This window comes from Aedes albopictus, chromosome 2, assembly GCF_035046485.1.
Source record: "Aedes albopictus strain Foshan chromosome 2, AalbF5, whole genome shotgun sequence".
Taxonomy (NCBI): Eukaryota; Metazoa; Arthropoda; class Insecta; order Diptera; family Culicidae; genus Aedes; species Aedes albopictus.
The window spans coordinates 400,028,979-400,048,498 of record NC_085137.1 but is presented as its reverse complement, the minus strand read 5'-3'; the positions used below and the strand labels follow the sequence as shown (position 1 = coordinate 400,048,498).

Below are 19,520 nucleotides of genomic sequence, written 5' to 3'. Positions count from 1 at the left end.
CTCAAATCGCCATTATATTGTTATATGTCTTGCATTTTGCTTCTATCATTTGGGCTGGGTACGACAATGTATATGCAACTCCAATAATATTCTTCACATTTTGAAAAAAAGTTTCCTTGGGCTCGAGCGGGAATCGAACTCACAACGCCTAAGTGACCGACGCCGCTAGCCACACAACCACGAAGCTCACTTACTGGAATTGCGACATTCTGCAAAACGTATTCCACTTTATCTTCCAATGTTGCTTTTCCTCCCGGCCAAAGTTATATGCACAGCTAATGCATAAATCGTGTTATGTGCATATAACTCCGGCATGCGCAAGTGTCGTTGAGTTTTATTAGAAGGCTTTTCAATCGGAACTGTTCACGATATGATACGTATAACGATGCATTTGATGTGAACGTGTCAGACTACGGGTACAATGTATGTGTAGTGTCTGATAAAATAGGCTCTTAGAATTATTTCAGTGTATTTACAGTGGCAGTCCCGTGATTGATAACACAGCGTAACAAAAATTAACTTTTGGTCTGTCTCCAGAGCAAACTAATGTGTCTCTGACAGATTTTGGGCCGCTGAATCCGAATCCGGGCTCAGATTTGCTCCAGAACGTCACAATTTTGAGCTATACCTCGATTTATAGGGCAAAATATGCGATTTTAGGCTTTTTTGACTGCAAGCCGTTAAGCATGGGACACATTCTACGGGCCCCGTATCATCAATACCAATTTTTCGAAGTTGAGTTATGGCATATTTGACATTTTTATCACATTCTACATTACTTTTGTCATCCAAAAATGTATTCGACATGATATTAGTGTGAAAATAAATATAAATTGAACGACGATTAAGATTAACATTAAAATTGTGATTTTTAGTCTTTTAGGCACACTTTTCATCCAAACTATCGTATTTTAAACACCAACACACTGATTTTTTAAAAGTCTTCCATCATTTGTAGATAAATGTACCGTGGGGTGCCCTAATTTCGTGCGGGTCCAAATTTCGTTAACTACTGACATCTGAGAGCATTATTATCTAATTAACTGCGGAATGATCCAAAATTTGCTATAACCTCAAAACTGCATTTGATCTCAATACAATTCACAAAAAATAAATGAAAAATTTGATATATGTCAAAGATTGAAAAATAAATTGCAAATGTATGCAAATAGCAGATGCTATATTCAGAGATACGAGAAAATCAACACTCACTGAAGTGAACAAGTATTTCGATCTCTAGCAAAAGTAAATATTCCAATTTATGTTTGATTATTTCAATACAATATGTTTTATTATAATACGCAATAAAATTACTTAAAAATGTTGTTTTCTTATTTTGTTTCAACATTTATGTTGTTGGCGAAATTAGGAACCCACAATTTGTATGGGTCCCTAATTTCGTGCACTCTTTTTTATAACTTTGTTTTAGAGGTTCATGTGTACTTGTAGCCATCGCATGATTCGGTTATAAATAATAGTTCTAATAACTATTTTAATTGGCTTAAAATTAGCTAGGGACTGCTCATAAACTATGTAGAAAGTAAAAAAATAAATAAATAAATTTATGAATGTGGGAATACTAAGTAAGCTCGGGATGATTTTGTTTATCCAAACATTGGTAGTAGAAGCTTACAGCCGCTAGTTTCATTCAAGCAAATTATTGCCGTAAGCCTTATTACCAGACCACAAATTTGGAAGATGACACTTTACTAGAACTAACCTCCCGAGGAATGTGCCTATTAATGGCACATAAACTATGTGACATAATAGAAAGGTAAAAAGCTACAATTAGGTACAAAAATGAATTGATTCACATTTTTGACCATCAGTAAAGTTAGTAAACATTTCATTCAAATAGCAAACAATATATTGTTTGATTAAGATGCCAATTAAAGAGTAAAACAAAGGATTTTTGGAAATCTTAATGTAAACATCCAGGACGAACATGTAAAACAGCAAATATTCACTCATATTTCGTCACGGATATCGATTTTATCTACACGTTACGGTTTCATGGGTATTATACGAGTATGCTACGTTTTGAAAATTAACACATTTAGGCGAATTTCACGTATTTTAGAGTGAACGAAATTTGGACCCATTTTGAGCGAAATTTGGAACCCGTGCACGAAATTCGGCACTTTCAAACAAATCAAAATTAATGCTGTAACTATCTTGTATAATGTGAAGTTGCCTAATTTATATTTTTCTTTGGAGCTACTGTGCCAGCACTAAATATTATTGAAGAAAAAAATTTAATATACTTTATGGTAAAATTTCTACAGTTTATCAAACTTTGAGAATTCTTAAGTGCACGAAATATGGGCACCTCACGGTATGTAGATTTTTTAGCATAAAAAGATTTTTAATCGGAAGACTTCACAACTCTGAAATATGGCTGATCATAGTATGGGTTTTTATTGCGTTGTAACGTCACGAAAAATCAACATTTTTAAATTTTATTCAAATACGGAAAACGTTACAAATATGAAATTTTGTATGCTCTTTGTACTCGAAAAGATCTTTCAAATGAGACTAAAAAAAAGTAAATCGGTTCAAGGAAGCCTGAGTTTCACCTGGTTGAAGTTTGCGTTGTAACGTCACGAAAAAAAGTTCTGTGGCAAAGACCAAATCTTTCTGGCTTGGACGGCTTCTGAATCGGACAAACGTAGTTCTATATTCAAAACAGTTTCGTTCTCGTTGTGTATGAGCTCTTTTTCGAGATATCGTTTATAAATTGTGTACCATTGCCGGTTAATAAACTACGTAGACTTTTGAAGGACGGGGAGATGGTGTTTGGCCAAAATCTACGATGTAATTGTGCTGCGATATAATACCACTCAAACCAAAAATTTCTGTGATATGAGTGGCCAACAGATGTGGCAGAAATTAATACCATACGACTATTAAACTGAAAGTCTAGTGATCTACCAAACAACTATAATGAAGCAACCATCTTTTCAATTAATCACGATCCTGAGATAAGTAAAACTAAAAATGTGTATGCCCTCTAGCGCCTCCTGGTGGAAGGATTTGAAATCATACGGCCCATCAATTGAAAGTTCTTGACCAGCCAAACAATTTTGTCGAGGACACCAATTGTCTAAATAGTTAGGATCTTGAAATCTATGGGATGGATATTACGTCAGTGTTACATCTATTTTTGATATAACAAAAATCACCGACAAACAGACGTATCACCTACGGAATTGAAACTCATATATCTCGGGACTCTAATTACTTAGATTTTAGACTTTTAGAATGTTGATGTTCTTGGAAAAGTTGTTTATCTTGTCAAGAATTTTCAGTTTAAAAGCCGTTTGGTTCAAGTTTCTAACTGACTAGTGGTAGTTGAAATTTATATTTATTCAAAAAATATTCAACATGTTGTAACTTCTTATAAAGTGCACAAAGATTTTGCCAAAAAATAGTTTCTCAACTAATCAAAATTTGTTGAAAACTTTTTGAGAAATTCTAAACTATTGTAAACTTTTAATAAGCGTCGCCCAGTGTGTGTCTGAATCTCAGCTGTAAGTTTTTGACTTATCAAACAACTTTGCCAAAGACACTAACTATCTAAGTAATTATGACTCTGACAGTCTGACATATATAGGATGGATTTTATTTTTGTCAGAATTAGGTCTATTTGTCACTGGAATTACAGAAATTGATGCCCTAAGTGGTATGCAGATCCTCAGGTATGTCTTTGGTTCAATAACTGCTCGCACATCTTAAAGCGTTTTTAATTGAATCAATGACATTGCATAAATTATTGAAAAAATGTTCAATTTGACGGCGTAATTAGTTTTATGCTGCAAAATCAAAATATCTGGCGGTGCGAAGTAATGAATATCAACGGTTCAGTCTTTGGGACAATATTAGATGAATATGGGTGGTACTAGGCCGAAGATGGGTACCATTAACCTTCTTGAAGGAGTTTTCATACTGCTGATAGCAATAACTTGGCCCTCCGAGCCATTTATCACAAAACGGACTTTGAATACAATAAAGTTGCTCTTGGAGCAGTAAAAATAATGCAATAATATATTCACAAATTCGGGCAATTTTGTCTGATTATTCTGATTCAAAAATGATGCGCATTTTTGTGACGTTACAACGCGAGCAGAACCCTGTTTAAAACTGAACGGGCGTTGTAACGTCACGAAATGTAAAAGTCGATTATCCAAAAACGAATACGAAATGTATATGTTTTATTTCACTGCATTGAAAAACAAACCAATACATTTCAATGGTGGGAGAAATTTTCAGTTTAAAATAAAAATCCGAGCAAATTTTTCAATATGTTGTTTGCGCGGTAGAGGGGGTCGAATTCTATCGCGTTGTAACGTCACGCTACAAATACGTATTTTAAACAAGTTTTTCTAATGAAAACTAAATGTTAAACAGGTCAAACATATCGGAAAATTTTACAAGGAATCTGATTATGATAAAATATTTTGAGGTTTACAGTCATTTTATTGAATTATAGTGAATACGAATGCGTAGAAACGTTGTAACGCCACGGTAGAATGTGCCTTATCTCGACGGCGTGATGAGTTATATGCTGAAAAAATTAAATATCTGGCGGTGCAAAATAATGGATCTCAGCGCACTAGTCTTTGGAACAAAACTAGAAGAATATGGGTGATACTAAACCAAAGATGGGTGCCGGTGTCATTATCCTTCATGAAGGAGTATTCATACTATTGATAGCAATAACTTGGCCCTCCGAGCCATTTATCACAAAACGAATTTTCAATAGAATAAAGTTCCCCTTGAAGCAGTGAAGATAATGCAATGATATATTCACAAATTCGGATAAATTTGGCTGATTATTCTGATTCTAACATGATGTGCATTTTCGTGACGTTACAACGCGAGCAGAACCCTGTCTGAAACTGAATGGGCGTTGTAACGTCACGAAATGTAAAAGTCGATTATTCAAAAACAAATCGGAAATTTAAATGTTTTATTCCATTGAATTGAAGAACAAACCAATAAATTTCAATGGTGAAAAAAAAATTCAGAATATCATAAAAATCCGAGCAGATTTTTTAAGATGTTGGCAGCGCGTTAGAGAGGGTCGGATTCTAGCGCGTTGTAACGTCACGCTACAAATACGCATCTTGAACACGTTTTTCTAATGAAAACTAAATGTTCAATAGGTCAAATATATCAGAAATTTTACAAGGAATCCGAATATGAAAAAATATTTTGCGGTTTACGCTCATTTTCATGAGTTATAGAGGAAAATCTGACTACGAATGCGTCAAAACGTTGTAACGTCACGGTAGAATGTGTCATGGAATTATTTTTTTCAAGCAATCAAAAGGTAAATTGGTCAATTAACATCTAAATTAACGACTCATGCAAAATATTTTGTTTTAACAAATCGAATTTGATAGTTTTAAGCGATTTATGTTAGGTACGATATTTCCCATACAAGTCACCCTTCAAAAGTTGTATGCAAGTTTACATACTAACATAAAATGCTTGAATCTATCAAATTTGATTTGGTATAACGAAATATTTTGCATGAACCGTTAGTTTAGATGTTAATTGACCAATTCACCTTTTGATTGCTTGAAAAAAATAATTCCATGCTTAACGGCTTGCAGTCAAAAAAGCCCAAAATCCATATTTTGCCCGATAAATTGAGGTATAGCTCGAAATTGTGACGTGCTGGAGCAAATCTGAGCCCGGATTCAGATTCAGCGGCCCAAAATCCGTCAGAGACACATTAGTTTGCTCTTGAGACAAAAAAATGTTGCGCTGTGTAATTTATTGTTACTAAAATTAAAATTTATTGTGTACCAGTCGATGGCTTCGCTATTATTATCATTTATCTTTACGAATCTCTTGTTCTCAACTTCACATTTAAATCACTCTTCCAAAAATAGGGTAGCGAACCACTTGGGCAGCGGCCGATATTTTGGGCACTCTTCGCTATAACTCAGTCAATTCCAAACCAATTGACTTGAAATTTTGTACACGGCTAGATACTATACGTATCTCATCGCGTTCCAAAAATTGTGTCAATTGGTTCAAAATTGGCTGAGTTATAGCAGAAAAGTGCCCAAAATTAGGACCCCTGCCGAGATGGTTCCATTTCCCTATTTGAATTTTTGTAGAATGATACAGTTAGTTTACCGTATATACATTCATTTATTTAGTTAACATCAAATTCATGATAATACTGAATCAACAATTTGCCGCCATAATACTCGATTTGCAGCTGCAGCTCTCCAACGTCGGTCACGCCCAACACTCGCCAGATCACGCTCCACCTGGTCCGCCCATCGTGCTCTCTGCGCTCCACGCCTTCTTGTACCAACCAGATGGTTAGCAAACACCAACTTTGCAGGGTTGTTGTCCGGCATTCTTGCAACATGCCCTGCCCACCGTATCCTTCCGGCTTTGGCTACCTTCTGGATGCTGGGTTCGCCATAAAGTGCAGCGAGCTCGTGGTTCATCCTTCTCCGCCACACACCGTTCTCCTGCACGCCGCCGAAGATCGTCCTTAGCACCCGTCGCTCGAAAACTCCGAGTGCTTGCATGCAGGCTTTCCAAATGTACATCCTTCTCGCAACAGCCCGCGCAAGACTGAATCGACATTCTCTTATGTGTGCAGACCATCTCTCGTTACCGTGTGCAACACTATCAGTGAGAAATGTATCGCCAACAGCACGCACACGCATGAGCGAAAGATGTATTGAAACAGCCGCTGCTTCGGCTGCTTGCCTGACAGTTGCATACTCGAGTCGTATCGAGCCGAGTGGGAAACGTCGTCAGTATTGTTGGCCGCATGGCGATGACAATCTTCGGCTAACCAAGCCGGCTGTCGCTTAAAGGGTGTCATATGCTGTCACGGGAGCACATGGCTTAACGCTAAAAGTTATTCACAAAATATGTGCTCAATAAATATTTCTTTACAAAAATGATATGCCTTTAACAAGATGCCCCAGGGGCGAAAAGAAGTTTGTGCCAGCGCTTGTCAAAATTGTAATCTGGCTAAAATATACCACTGATGTGAGATTCAACTCTCTTTTATATTGAAAACATGGCAGTGCATTTCACATGCCAATAAAAAATAATGCTATGCAAAATACTCTACTAGAATAGGACTTACAGGTACATATTCTCTATTTGAAAAAATACATAATACATGAAACGCGTCGATAATTTTGAGCGTGCGATATACCACGATACTCGACACGTTCAACAGAAGTAAAATGCTCGGGCCGAGCGCAGCGATTTTCGTCACTTCGTGTCCTGCCAACGAGAGACGGTTTGGGCTAGAGCCGAGGTTGTCATCGGCAAACGAACGCACAGCGAAAGCAGACAATGTGAGCAGTTCCCGACAGTGATGTTGTAGGTCGCATGAGTTTTATTCTGTGGGCTGTCATGAACCATGCATTCACAAGGCTGTCATGGGAATAAGAGTGTGACTGCCATCAAAATGCTATCATGATGCGGTACTTTTGGGAAGCCTGCTTGCATGTCCTCCTCGAGCATCGTCCACGTCTCGTGCCCGTAGAGAACCACCGGTCTTATTAACGTCTTGTACATGGTACATTTGGTGCGGGGGTGAATCTTTTTTGACCGCAGTTTCTTCTGGAGCCCATAATAGGCACGACTTTCACTGATGATGCGCCTTCGTATTTCACGGCTCACGTTATTGTCAGCCGTTAGCAAGGAACCGAGGTAGACGAATTCTTCTACCACCTCGAAAGTATCCCCGTCTATCGTAACATTGCTGCCAAGGCTTGTCCTGTCTCGCTCAGTCCCACCTACCAGCATGTACTTTGTCTTAGCCGCATTCACCACCAGTCCGACCTTTGCTGCTTCACGTTTCAGGCGGGTGTACTGTTCTGCCACCGTTCCAAATGTTTTGGCAATAATATCCATGTCATCCGCAAAACAGACAAATTGGCTGGATTTCGTGAAGATCGTACCCCGGCTGTTGAGCCCGGCTCGTCGCATAACACCTTCCAGGGCGATGTTGAATAGTAGGCAGGAAAGTCCATCACCTTGTCGTAGTCCCCGTCGAGATTCAAATGAACTGGATAGTTCACCCGAAATCCTTACGCTATTCTGCACACCGTCCATCGTTGCTCTTATCAGTCTAGTCAGCTTCCCGGGAAAGCTGTTCTCGTCCATAATTTTCCATAGCTCTGTGCGGTCGATACTGTCGTATGCCGCTTTGAAGTCGATGAACAGGTGATGCGTTGGGACCTGGTATTCACAGCATTTCTGGAGGATTTGCCGTACGGTGAAGATCTGGTCCGTTGTCGACCGGCCGTCGATGAAACCGGCTTGGTAACTTCCCACGAACTCATTTACTTTAGGTGAAAGACGACGGAAGATGATCTGGGATAGCACTTTGTAGGCGGCATTCAAAATGGTAATCGCTCGAAAGTTCTCACACATTAATTTGTCGCCTTTCTTGTGGATGGGACAGATTATCCCTTCCTTCCACTCCTCCGGTAGCTGTTCGGTTTCCCAGATCTTGACTACTAACTGGTGCAGACAGGTGGCCAACTTTTCCGGGCCCATCTTGATGAATTCTGCTGCGATACCGTCCTTACCAGCCGCTTTGTTGTTTTTGAGCTGGTGGATGGCATCCTTAACTTCCCTCAGCGTGGGAGTTGGTTCGTTCCCGTCCTCCGCTGCACTGGCGTCGTCGCTTCCTCCGTTGCCGTGGGCTCCCGTGCCTACGTTCTCCACGCCGTTCAGGTGCTGATCGAAGTGCTGCTTCCACCTCTCGATCAACTCACGTCCGTCCGTCAAGAGGCCTCCGTTTTTATTGCTGCATATTTCGGCTTGCGGCACGAAGCCGTTGCGGGATGCGTTGAGCTTCTGATAGAACTTCCGTGTTTCTTGGGAACGGCACAGCAGTTCCATTTCTTCACACTCCGCTTCTTCCAGGCGGCGCTTTTTCTCCCGAAAAAGGCGGGTCTACTGTTTCCGCTTCTGTTTATACCGTTCCACGTTCTTTCGAGTCCCTTGCTGCAGCATTACCGCCCTCGTTGCATTCTTCTCCTCCAAAACCGTTCTGCACTCCTTCGTCGAACCATTCGTTCCGTCGATTCCGTTCCACGTACCCGATGGTGCTCTCGGCTGCGTCGTTGATGGCTGCTTTCACTGTACTCCAGCAGCCCTCTAGAGGGGCCTCATCGAGCTCGCCCTCGTCTGGCAACGCGGCTTCGAGATTCTGCGCGTATGCTGAGGCGACATCCGGTTGCTTCAGTCGCTCTAGGTTGTACCGTGGCGGTCGCCGGTATCGTACATTGTTGATGACGGAGAGTTTTGGACGCAGTTTGGTCGGAGTCGATGTTGGCGCCACGATAGGTCCTGACGTCGATAATGTCGGAGAAGTGCCGTCCGTCAATCAGAACGTGGTCGATTTGAGATTCCGTCTGCTGTGGTGATCTCCAGGTGTAACGATAAGGGAGGCTGTGTTGGAAAAAGGTGCTACGTATGGCCATATTTTTGGTCTGAATTCCTCCTCCTGGCCTACCTAAGCGTTTAGGTCACCTATAATGATCTTGACGTCGTAGCTTGGGTAGTGCCAGCGGTCGAACTCACGTTCGAGCTGCGCGTAAAATGCGTCTTCGTCATCATCAGTGCTTCCGGAGTGAGGGCTGTGCAGTGCACGTTTATTATTTTGAAGTTGAAGAATCAGCCCTTGATTCTCAACCTGCCCATTCTTTCGTCGATCGGCCACCAACCGATCACGGGGCATATCGTCCATCACTATAAAAGCTGTTTCCAGCTCACGTGTGTTGCCGCAACTCTGGTAGATGGTATGATTACCTCTAAACGTTCGCACCATGGATCCTGCAGCACTACGATGCCGAACCCTCGGTGCTTCAGTAGATCAGCAAGTAAACGGGAACTCCCAATGAAGTTGAGAGATCGGCAGGTCCACGTACCGAGTTTCCAATCGCAAGTCCTTTTTGTTCGCTGGGGTCGTTGCCGTTGGTCTCGGTTCGTATTATTCTGTTGCTGATTTTCCGTTACAATGTTATTTACGGCTGGCTCGTAGGGCCTGACACCAACCCCCTACTTTCCGAGAACCATAGTGCACAGTTGAGCTTTGAGTCCTTCCCTGGTACTCGGACGTTAATCAGCCGTCCCTAACATGATATTCAGACGCTGTTGTGAGCCGCTACTCCTGGAGAACAGACGCTCCACTCTTCTAACTCTAATCTCTTGAGAAATTTCCGGTGATTGTCTCGGCACATATTGGTTGGTGGAAAAAAACCTGTTTGTAGAACTTTCGTATGATCTTTACGCGATGCAGTCCTTCTATCGCTTCGAGATGTCATTTCTCTCACTGGCTCCTCCGGAAAACTGAGTCATATGATATTCGTAATGGGAGTTTTTACGGGTGGCTTCCTACGCCAACTCTCCTGTCTTGCCGTAGCGCCATCGTGCCAGTTTTGTTTAGCGTCCCAACACTGCGTTCTTCTATCCTGAGCAAGTGGTCTTCCATGTCCTCATTTTTGTTATACTTTGCAAACACGAACTTGCGCAATACGCAGGTTCTTCCAGACTATCATATTGTCGACTTGGAATCACCAGGTTTTGTGTTCCACCATCAATCGTAATCTTCGCAATTGATCTTTTCTAGGCCTATAGCTTTATATCATATGTGTCGTAATCTATTAGATCAGATTTCCCAGAAACGTTATGATTCCAGTTTACACCACATGGACCTTCTCTGATGCATGTTATTTCGTTTTTCTTTGCAGATGGCGACCGACGCGGACGACCAGGACTTCGACGAAACGTTGAAAAGTTTTCAACTGCTGACGGGTCTATCCGCGGCACCGGCCGTAACCGTACCATCCGGTGGCAACCCGTTCCAACTGGGACCAACCCCACTGGAGGCCTTCCGCAGCAGCGAAACGGTCGTGAAGCAAATTTTCGGAACGCATTGCGAGTGCGGTGCCGAAAGGATGCTGCAGCCAGTCTGCAGTTCCACAGCTACCGCAGGAAAACCCAACACAACTCACAGCAAGCACACAACCACTAGTCTAGAGCACGGTATTATCAATCCAACTCCGTTCAAACACAAGGCCAAGGGCGAGAAGAAGACGATCGTTCGTGAGTCGATGCTCAAGAACATCGGAAAATGCGTCCACCAAACTCTGGCCAAACAACAAAGCAGCAGTATTCCCAAACAGCCCGGCAGGCAGCGACAATGTTCCGGCACGTTACTCCCAGTGGCAACGACTGCGGCCCAGCTGAAGCCATCGCTCTCGGAGAACAATTTGACCAAATGTTTCAGTAACGAAGACAGCGATGAAATGCTGGACTTCAGGTTACTCGTGGCCCAGTGCAGTGAGCTGACACTGTCTACCAGCAAGCCGCCGGACGGTGGTCCGAATTTCTCGCAAAGCAGCTTCAAATCCCTACGCCATTCGCACCTGCCCAGTTTCCAGTTGAGTCGCCGTTCCACGGGAAGCAATGCCTCCTACTCGCGCCGAAGTAGACGGGCCCGGCAGCTCAAGCGCAGCAACAGTACCTCGTCGCTCGAATCGGACAGCAGCAGCAGCAACAGCGGCGTTCCGTTCGGAATTGGACCCCCGCTGGTGGCACCCCTGGTGGGATCGTCCGCCGCCAGCAGCAGCAGTAGCTCAGCCCAATCACAGCAGCAACAATCTCCCAGTGCTTCGTCGCCGTCGTCTTCCTGTTCGACGCAGGCCCGGCTCAACAACGTCATGCCCTGCGACATCACCATCGACGAGATGGCCAGCTACTTCGAAACGCTGGTGCACATCCCGAAGAAGATGTCCAGTATGGCCGAGATGATGTACATCTAAGGGCGCTAGGGATCCTAGTTGGTCCTAGTACACACACACAAACACGTGTTAAACAGGGTGAGATTTGGAAAGCGCTCTTCACTTGTTGCGAAGGAATGCGATCCGTCGGGCTGTGCTCATACATACATATTAGGTGTATAACATACGTATAATTAGATTCGGTTAGGATCTTAGTCACATACATACCACTGCTACATATATTTTTCTATAGGTACCACGTAAGGGCAGATCTTGCGCAACCAAAAAGCGGATTGCATTCGAATGTTTTAGGATGTTATAGCCTTTGGAGGAGAGTTAGTGCATACTTTTATGATCGTAACACATGTGTACGTTGATACTAAATTCACTAATGAAGTTTATCGCAAAGGATTGTGTTTCCATTATCGATTATATTTAGAGCGGGCTTCGGGATCAGAACCTACAGGATTATACGAACGCTTCTAATGTACTCCTAGTTACTAATAATGTGCTCTAAGCTTTGTGTAGTAATCCCTCTCTTCAATGGAAATCTATGTAAATTCAGGATGTTTTGGGTGTTCAAAAGTAAGTCCCCCACCATCGGAAGCGCAATAGGACATGAATGTACTTTCGTTGGGCCTCAGCATGAGGAGCAAACTCTCTCCACTACTAGCAAATCTGTTTTTGAGTGACTTCGAAGTTGGATTGGATAAAGATAGCTGTTTCTCTCGAGTCTGGAGACGCTATGTTGAGGATGTCTTCGTAATAGTCTAAGAGCGGTATTTATCCCAGATGCTAGAACTATTGAATTCGCGATATAGAACTTTAAAGTTTACGGAAGAACCAGAAGCGGAGAATATAAACTACCCTCTCTTGACTTGATGATATCGAGGAGGGAAGATATAAATTGAAGTTTGTAATACCTTCACGGATCGGTATATAACATCAAACTCCAATCACTTCGGTAACCAGCAAAAAGTACTCGACGGCCCATCGTCTCTACAGCATATCCACGGAAAGAGATGATTTCATCGAGAGAGGAACAGGATCCACAAAGTTGCTTAGTTAAATAGGTACTAAAAGGAGTTTGTGGAAGAATCTTCAAGAAAAAAACAAAGGAAGAAATACAGCAGCAATGCTGGAAAGGCGGATGTTAGAAGGCGGATGTTAGAAGGATAAGCACCTTTTTTATCTAAAGCTCACCATACCTATCCAAACAGTCCTCAACCATCACAGATTCCAGGTGGTATACGAGAGCAGAGCAGCAACACCTGGAAGGATGCGTTGTGCAATCTGCACGACAGGAGTCCCAGCAGACGAAAAATCCGGATCTAACCAGATACAGTGCCAAAACTGCCCACCGGTGTACGGGGTTTACCAGCTATCGTGCCGAAACTGCCCAGTGGTGTTCATTGGGCAAACACGCCGTAAGTTCAAAACTCGGTAGAGCATGGAAGAACTTGTGATTCAAGTATACAAATGCACATCATGACGCTAGGACATACAGGAACATACTACAGAGCAAGTGCTTAAAAATGTCCTAAAAGTTACGCAACTAGGATAGTGTTGATTGCCCATTAATGAATGAAGACGATGCCCCAATTATGTCCTCTCTTTCTTGACTTGACTAAGCTGAGAATTCAGTAAAATACAAAGCTTCAACACGAACACTGCATACAGTAGGATTGTAGTGTATTAGTTATCTATGTAGTCAGTCGGACATCGCCTTGTCGATGGGCAACAACGAGCTCGAAATCGTTGTGGAAATAATAAGTGTTATATCCTCGCGTCGCGTCATATAAGTGTTGTCGAAGTTCTTACGTTAGCACAAATCCCAAGAATTGAAGCTTTCTTGAGTTGATCAAAAGTTTTCTTTGGTACTTGGAGTTTCTTTTCTGTATTTCTTCAGGAGTTTCTCCCAAGGTTCCATCCAGAGGTTTTTTTTTCGGGATTTTCTCCCAAAGTTCCTTCCGATTTTTTTTCAGATGTTTCTCTCAGTATTTCAGAGAGTTGTTCCTGGGATTTCTACTAGAGTTGCTCCCAAGATTTCTGCAAAAGTTTTTCACGGGAGTACCTCCCTGCATTGCTCCCAGATGCGTTTCTGATATGTTTCCAGAGTTTCTATCTGATTTCCTTCCGGAGATCCTTCCAACATTTATCTTCAGTTACTTCAGATTTTTTTCTTAGTGGATTTCCGGGATGGCTTTTCAACAGATTTTTGATAGATTTTTGTGAGATTTCTGAAGGAGTTCTTCCAGGGATTTCTCCCAGAGAGTTTTCCAGGATTTATGTTAGATTCATCGGCATATTTCTCTCAAAGGTTTGCCGAGTTCCTCCTGGAATTACGCCAATATTTTGTTCCGGGATCGCCACCAGATTTTTGGTCCCGAGGTTTCCCAGTTTTTCTCACGATTTCTTCAACAGGGCTGCCCGAAATTTCTCGAAAGATCTCACCTGGATTCTTGCCCATATTTTCCCGGATTTTCTTGCAGGGGATTTTGTAGGATATTCTAAGAAATATTTTGAGAAAAGTTCTTGGGAAAATCCCTTCAAGAACTCTTGGTACTTGTCCGAAAGCAACTATTAAAGAAATTCCAAAAGGAACACTAACAATCCTGGGACAATTTCCGGTAGAGATCCTGGAAAGAACTCTGAGAGTAATCCCGGGAAAATCTCTAGGAAATATCAAGAAGATTGTGTCAAAAAGATCAGTGCGAGAATTCCTGCAAACAACTACGAGAAAAAAAAACCTGCAAAAATACCAGCAACAGCTCCTGTAAAAATCGCAAAAAACGAAACTCGAAAAAAAAAATCTCGGGAGAATGACCAGGTTAGGTCCTGAAAACTCTGAGAGACATCCAGGGAACAACACCGGAAGAAATTCTTTGAAAGCAGTCCCGGGAGAACTTTTAAAAGGTATCCCGTGCAATTATGGAAGAAAGCTCACGGAAATTTTTTGAGGAGATTACAGGAGGATCTACGGAAGAACCACGTGAGGAATTGTGGAAGTAATACAGGGGAAACCTCTAGAAGAAATCCCGGGGACAACTATAGTAGACATCCGAGCAATAACTCCTGTATAAACTCTGGGGGAAATTCCGGGAAGAACTCCTGACAAAATTCCAAGAGGGACAGCGAAAAATTATTCAAGCAGAATCCCAAGAAAAAAAAGATATTCCGCGGCAACATCTGAGAATTACGGAAAGAACTATTGGAGCAATCCTGACAAAATCTCTAAACAAATCTCGGGAAAAGCCTGGAAAACCCTCTGACAAAAATCACTGGAAGAACTCCATGACAAACATCAACAAAAGCTTCTGCAAAACTTTCCTAAAAGGAACTCCAGAAAAAAAACTGCTTTAACAATCTAATAAAACAGCCCATGATAAATAAAAAAACTCTGGCACCCCGAGACCAACACCGAAACAAAGCTCATGGGAATTTCTCGTAGAAATTGCAGGAGGAACTTCGGTAGAAATCCCCTGAGGGACTATGGAAAACTTCGAAGAAACCTCAGGAGCAACTCTAGTAGGAATCCCAGGATTGACTCCTGTACAAACGCTGGGAGAAATTCCGTGTGGAACTCCTGAGGAAATTCCCGAAGGCAAGAAATTGCGAAAAATCATTCAAGAGGAATCCCAACATCTATAAAATGTTCTGTGAAAAACTGCGATAAAGATCCAGGAATATTTCATGTTAAAGCTACTATAGAAATGTCAAACGGAACGGCCATAATCTCGGGACAGTTTTCGGAAGGGCTTCCAGAAAGAACTCTGGAAATAATCTCGGGAAAATCTCTAAAAAATCTCAGGAGGATCACTGTAAGAAATCCTGCAGACAAGTACGTGGAAAAACCTGAAAAAATCTGTGAAATAAATCGTGATGAAAACTCAATGAGAAATATCAGTAAAAGCCTGTGGAAATCCCAAAAAAAATAATCTGTGGAAGAAACTCTGAAAAAAAACTGAGAAACATTCCGGGAGTAACACCGGAAAGAATCTTCTAATAGAAATCCCTGTAGAAACTTAGAGAGAAATCTCAGATGTAACTTCAAAAGAAATTCGTAAGAACGTTGAAGAAACATTCCGGGAGAAACTAGCTAGAAGAACGCCCACAGATTTTTTTTGGAGAAATAACAGGAGAAACTCCGGAAGAAATCCTTCGAAGTTGTGTGGAAGCAATACAGGGGAAACCTCTGAAAGAAATCCCGGGAAAAACTCTATTAGAAATTCCTGGAATAGTTCCTGCTGTAGACATTTCGGAAACTCCTGGGGAAACTTCGAAGGGAATTGCGAAAAAACATTCAGCAGAAATCTCGAGAGAAAATCTGATAAATCTCGCGCTTAGTATAATATTGAAACACGCCGAGAGATCATCCGAATATTGGTCATATTTCCCGGAATAATCCGAAGAGAAAATCGATGAAGAGAAACCGATCATTGTAGATACGTCTGTATGATACTAAACGCGATAAATGCTCCTGTAGTCTTCCCGGAATAAATCTTCGGAGAAATCCCACTAATTTCTTTGGATAAAACGCAGGAGAAACTTCGAGAAAGTTCGGCAAGGGATTCTTGGGGCATTAGTGAGAAAACATCTGGAAGAAATTCTGCAAGATCCCTGCGAAACATTTCAGGAAAAATCGGTCACAATTAAAGAATCCTCAAAGATTATGCAGAAGGATTCCCGGATGAGAATCTTGAAAAATTCCAGGAAGAATTTCTGGGATTAATTCAAGAGGGAATACTAAGAAAAATTCCGTATAAAAATATTTACGGAAATTTCCTTCCGTAAGAAGTTCTAGAAGTCATTTCAAGAGGCCTCTCTAAAGATGTTGCAGATCGAAACCCTGACGGAGTCTCTGCAGAAATCCTTGTTGATAAGTTCTATAGCGATGGCTACCCATCAAATAGGCAGAATTAAATAAAAGGATTAGAGACAAAAGGAAAGGCATGAACAAGAGATCGAAGGAATGTTTGGTAAAAAATCTTCGAATGTCGCCTGTAGTTTTCTTATAGAAACCTTTAGTAATGGTTACTGAATTAGGTTAGGAAATTTCTAGGCGAGCATCCAGAAGGCTCCCCTGGAAATTTCCTAGGACATTCCATCAGGAACTCCCAAAATCGTTCTGAAACACCTTAAGATACAACAATGCTAGAAATGCAGACCAGCGAAAGTACACTACTGTCTTGTTGCGTTCCGGACCCTAGAGAATCGCGCGTGGTAGCTTTACGTTTTACGATTTAGTCTATTTAGGCATAACATGTGCTGTGTTTATACTTTTATGTTCCCTTTCAGGATGCTTGGAAGTTGTTTTCGACCCTATTTTTGTCAGTAGTATAAATAGGTGTATCCCATTTGGTATAATGGTCGTTTGGTATAACATAATGTATGTTCCTTCTTTTGCAATTTGCTTTTCTTCATTTTATATGCCAAACGGCATTATGTCACCCGGGGTACTCCCGTATAAATGAATCTTTTACTAAATCAAATAACCTCTTTGTACCCTACACGTGTAGAAATTTAAGATCAAGAGAAGCTAGGAGAAAAACCACCCATACGGTGTGGTACACCCTCACATAAAAGTAAAACTTTTATATAAAACACTTAGGACAATTCCTAGATAATGAACTTTGGACAAGTCAAAATTTCGATCGATGTAAGGATAAAAGCGGACTGTGAAGACCTCTGAACACATCTCACCTGTGGAGTCTTATACTAGCAAGGTAAACCGTAGCAGCCAGGGTTTTTTTTCTGTTTTCGTAGGCTAAACTAAACAAAATTGATCGGTATCATACACAAAGGCATACAAAACAGCAGCAGAGGTGGAAATCTGTGTGCTTTTTTAACGACTAGGTATGATGTGAACTGTTGAATGTGCATGTAAAAGATACACCGATCCAAACATGTGTCGAGTGGTGTAGTACTACATGAGTTGAAATATTTTTCAATATAAACAGAATTTACTGAAAAAAATGATTGCCCTTGTTGTACTTATGAATAGGAAAATGAGAAATCCCTTTCGGTTAGATTGGAAGCAAATCAACGGCGTACATACCGATGAGTTTGTTACTAGCTAAATGATCTCTGAAGAGATCGATGATGCCTTTTTTTATCCGAAACATTCCTGCTAATATGACCGCACTTTTGTTCACTGCGCGTCTGGATGACCGCGCCTTAATCGACAGCGAGTCCGGATGACCGCACCCTTATCCACATCGCATCCGGATGACCACACCCCTGTCGACAGCGTGTCCGGATGACCGCATCCTTGTCCTCCACTTGTCCGGTTACCCTCGCCTTTGTCCACACTACATAGCGTGACAGGATGACCGCACTCTGGTCCAGAACGTGTCCTATGACCGTACCCCTGTCCACAGCGTGCCCGGATGATCGCACTCCTGCCCACAGCTCGTCCGGATGACCGTACCCTTATTCACAGCACGTCCTAATGACCCCACCGTTTCTTTTACAGGAAATTCTGTCTTATGACGACAGTTAACGAAAACTGTTCACAGCGTATTCAAAACACCACGCCATTAGTAATCCTAGCTAACCATTAATGAAAGCATCCTGGACAATTTGTGTGTTCGAATGACTGCAGCCAAGTTCATTAGCGTGTCTGGATGACCACACCCATGTGGAGAACGTGTTCGGATGACTACATCCTAGTCCAAAAGCGTTTCGCAACTTAGTCCGCTGCGTGTCTGGAATCCCGAAAAGAATCTCGGGCGGAACTCCGGAGGAAACCATGAGGGGAGTCCCTGAAAGAATCTTGAGAGAAACCCTAATACAATCCCAGGAGAACTCCTTGAAGGAATACCGAGTAGAATCGATAAAGAATCGTTGATGGCATCTCTGGAAGATCCTCTGACGAAAACCCAGGAGAATATTGATGTATCCTGGTGGAATTCATGAGAGGAATACTGAACAAATTCCGAACAAAATGTCTGAAAGATGTCCGGGAGGAATCAATGAAGAAATTCCGGGAGGAATCCCTGGAAATTCCCTGATAGAAATCCCATAAGGATTTGTAGAAGGAATCACAAAGCCCCTGAGAAGTCCCTGTAGGATTACCGAGAAAAATCCCAGAGGGTAGCATGGAAGTATTCCTTAACAGTAATTTTAAAGTAAAAGTGAAGGAATTCCAGGTAAATCCTGGAAGGAATCCTGATAGAAATCGCGGGATGAATTGCGGGAGGAAACTCGGGAAAAATACCGGATGGATTTCAGGGAGAAATCTCTGAAACTCTGAAGGATCTTCAACTGAACTTTTGTTTTACTTTATGAGATTTTTAACGCCAGGCTAGATAAAATCGGGGAAACACAAAAGATTTTTTTGTGAAATCACTAAAGAAAACCTGGTAGAAATCCCGGAGAGAATCCACAAAAGAAACTCTGAAGGAATCCCTGAACAAAAATCTGGAGGAATCCCTGAAAAATTGTTGGAGAAATCCCTACGAGAATTCTGGAATGGACGCCCGATAGGAACCTTCTGTGAAATCCCAGGTTGGTTCCAGAAAGAATCTCTGAAGGGATCTCGGGAAAAAAAATCCTCAAGCAAGCGCGAAAGAAATCTCAGTATTAATTATAGGAGGAATCAACGAATGGATAAAATCAATTCTCAGAAAACATCCCGGAACAATCCTAAGAGAAACAATCAAAGAAAATCCCTAATGGAGTTCCAAACAAGTATTCCGGACGGATTTTTTTTAAGAAATCTTAGGGGTA

General features: G+C 41.8%; 1 protein-coding gene across 4 annotated transcripts in view; it reads left to right on the top strand.

Moving 5' to 3' along the window:
• LOC109408006 (oxidative stress-responsive serine-rich protein 1) overlaps positions 1 to 17,768 on the top strand; it is a 40,743-nt gene extending 22,975 nt beyond the window's left edge. For all 4 annotated transcript variants that reach the window (XM_062853289.1, XM_029879366.2, XM_062853288.1 and 1 more), the window contains one exon: positions 10,758 to 17,768. In XM_062853289.1, coding sequence (XP_062709273.1) covers positions 10,758 to 11,831 — 1,074 coding nt within the window. In that variant the 3' untranslated portion in view covers positions 11,832 to 17,768. The remainder of the gene's footprint in view (positions 1 to 10,757) is intronic.
• Positions 17,769 to 19,520: the final 1,752 nt, after the last annotated feature.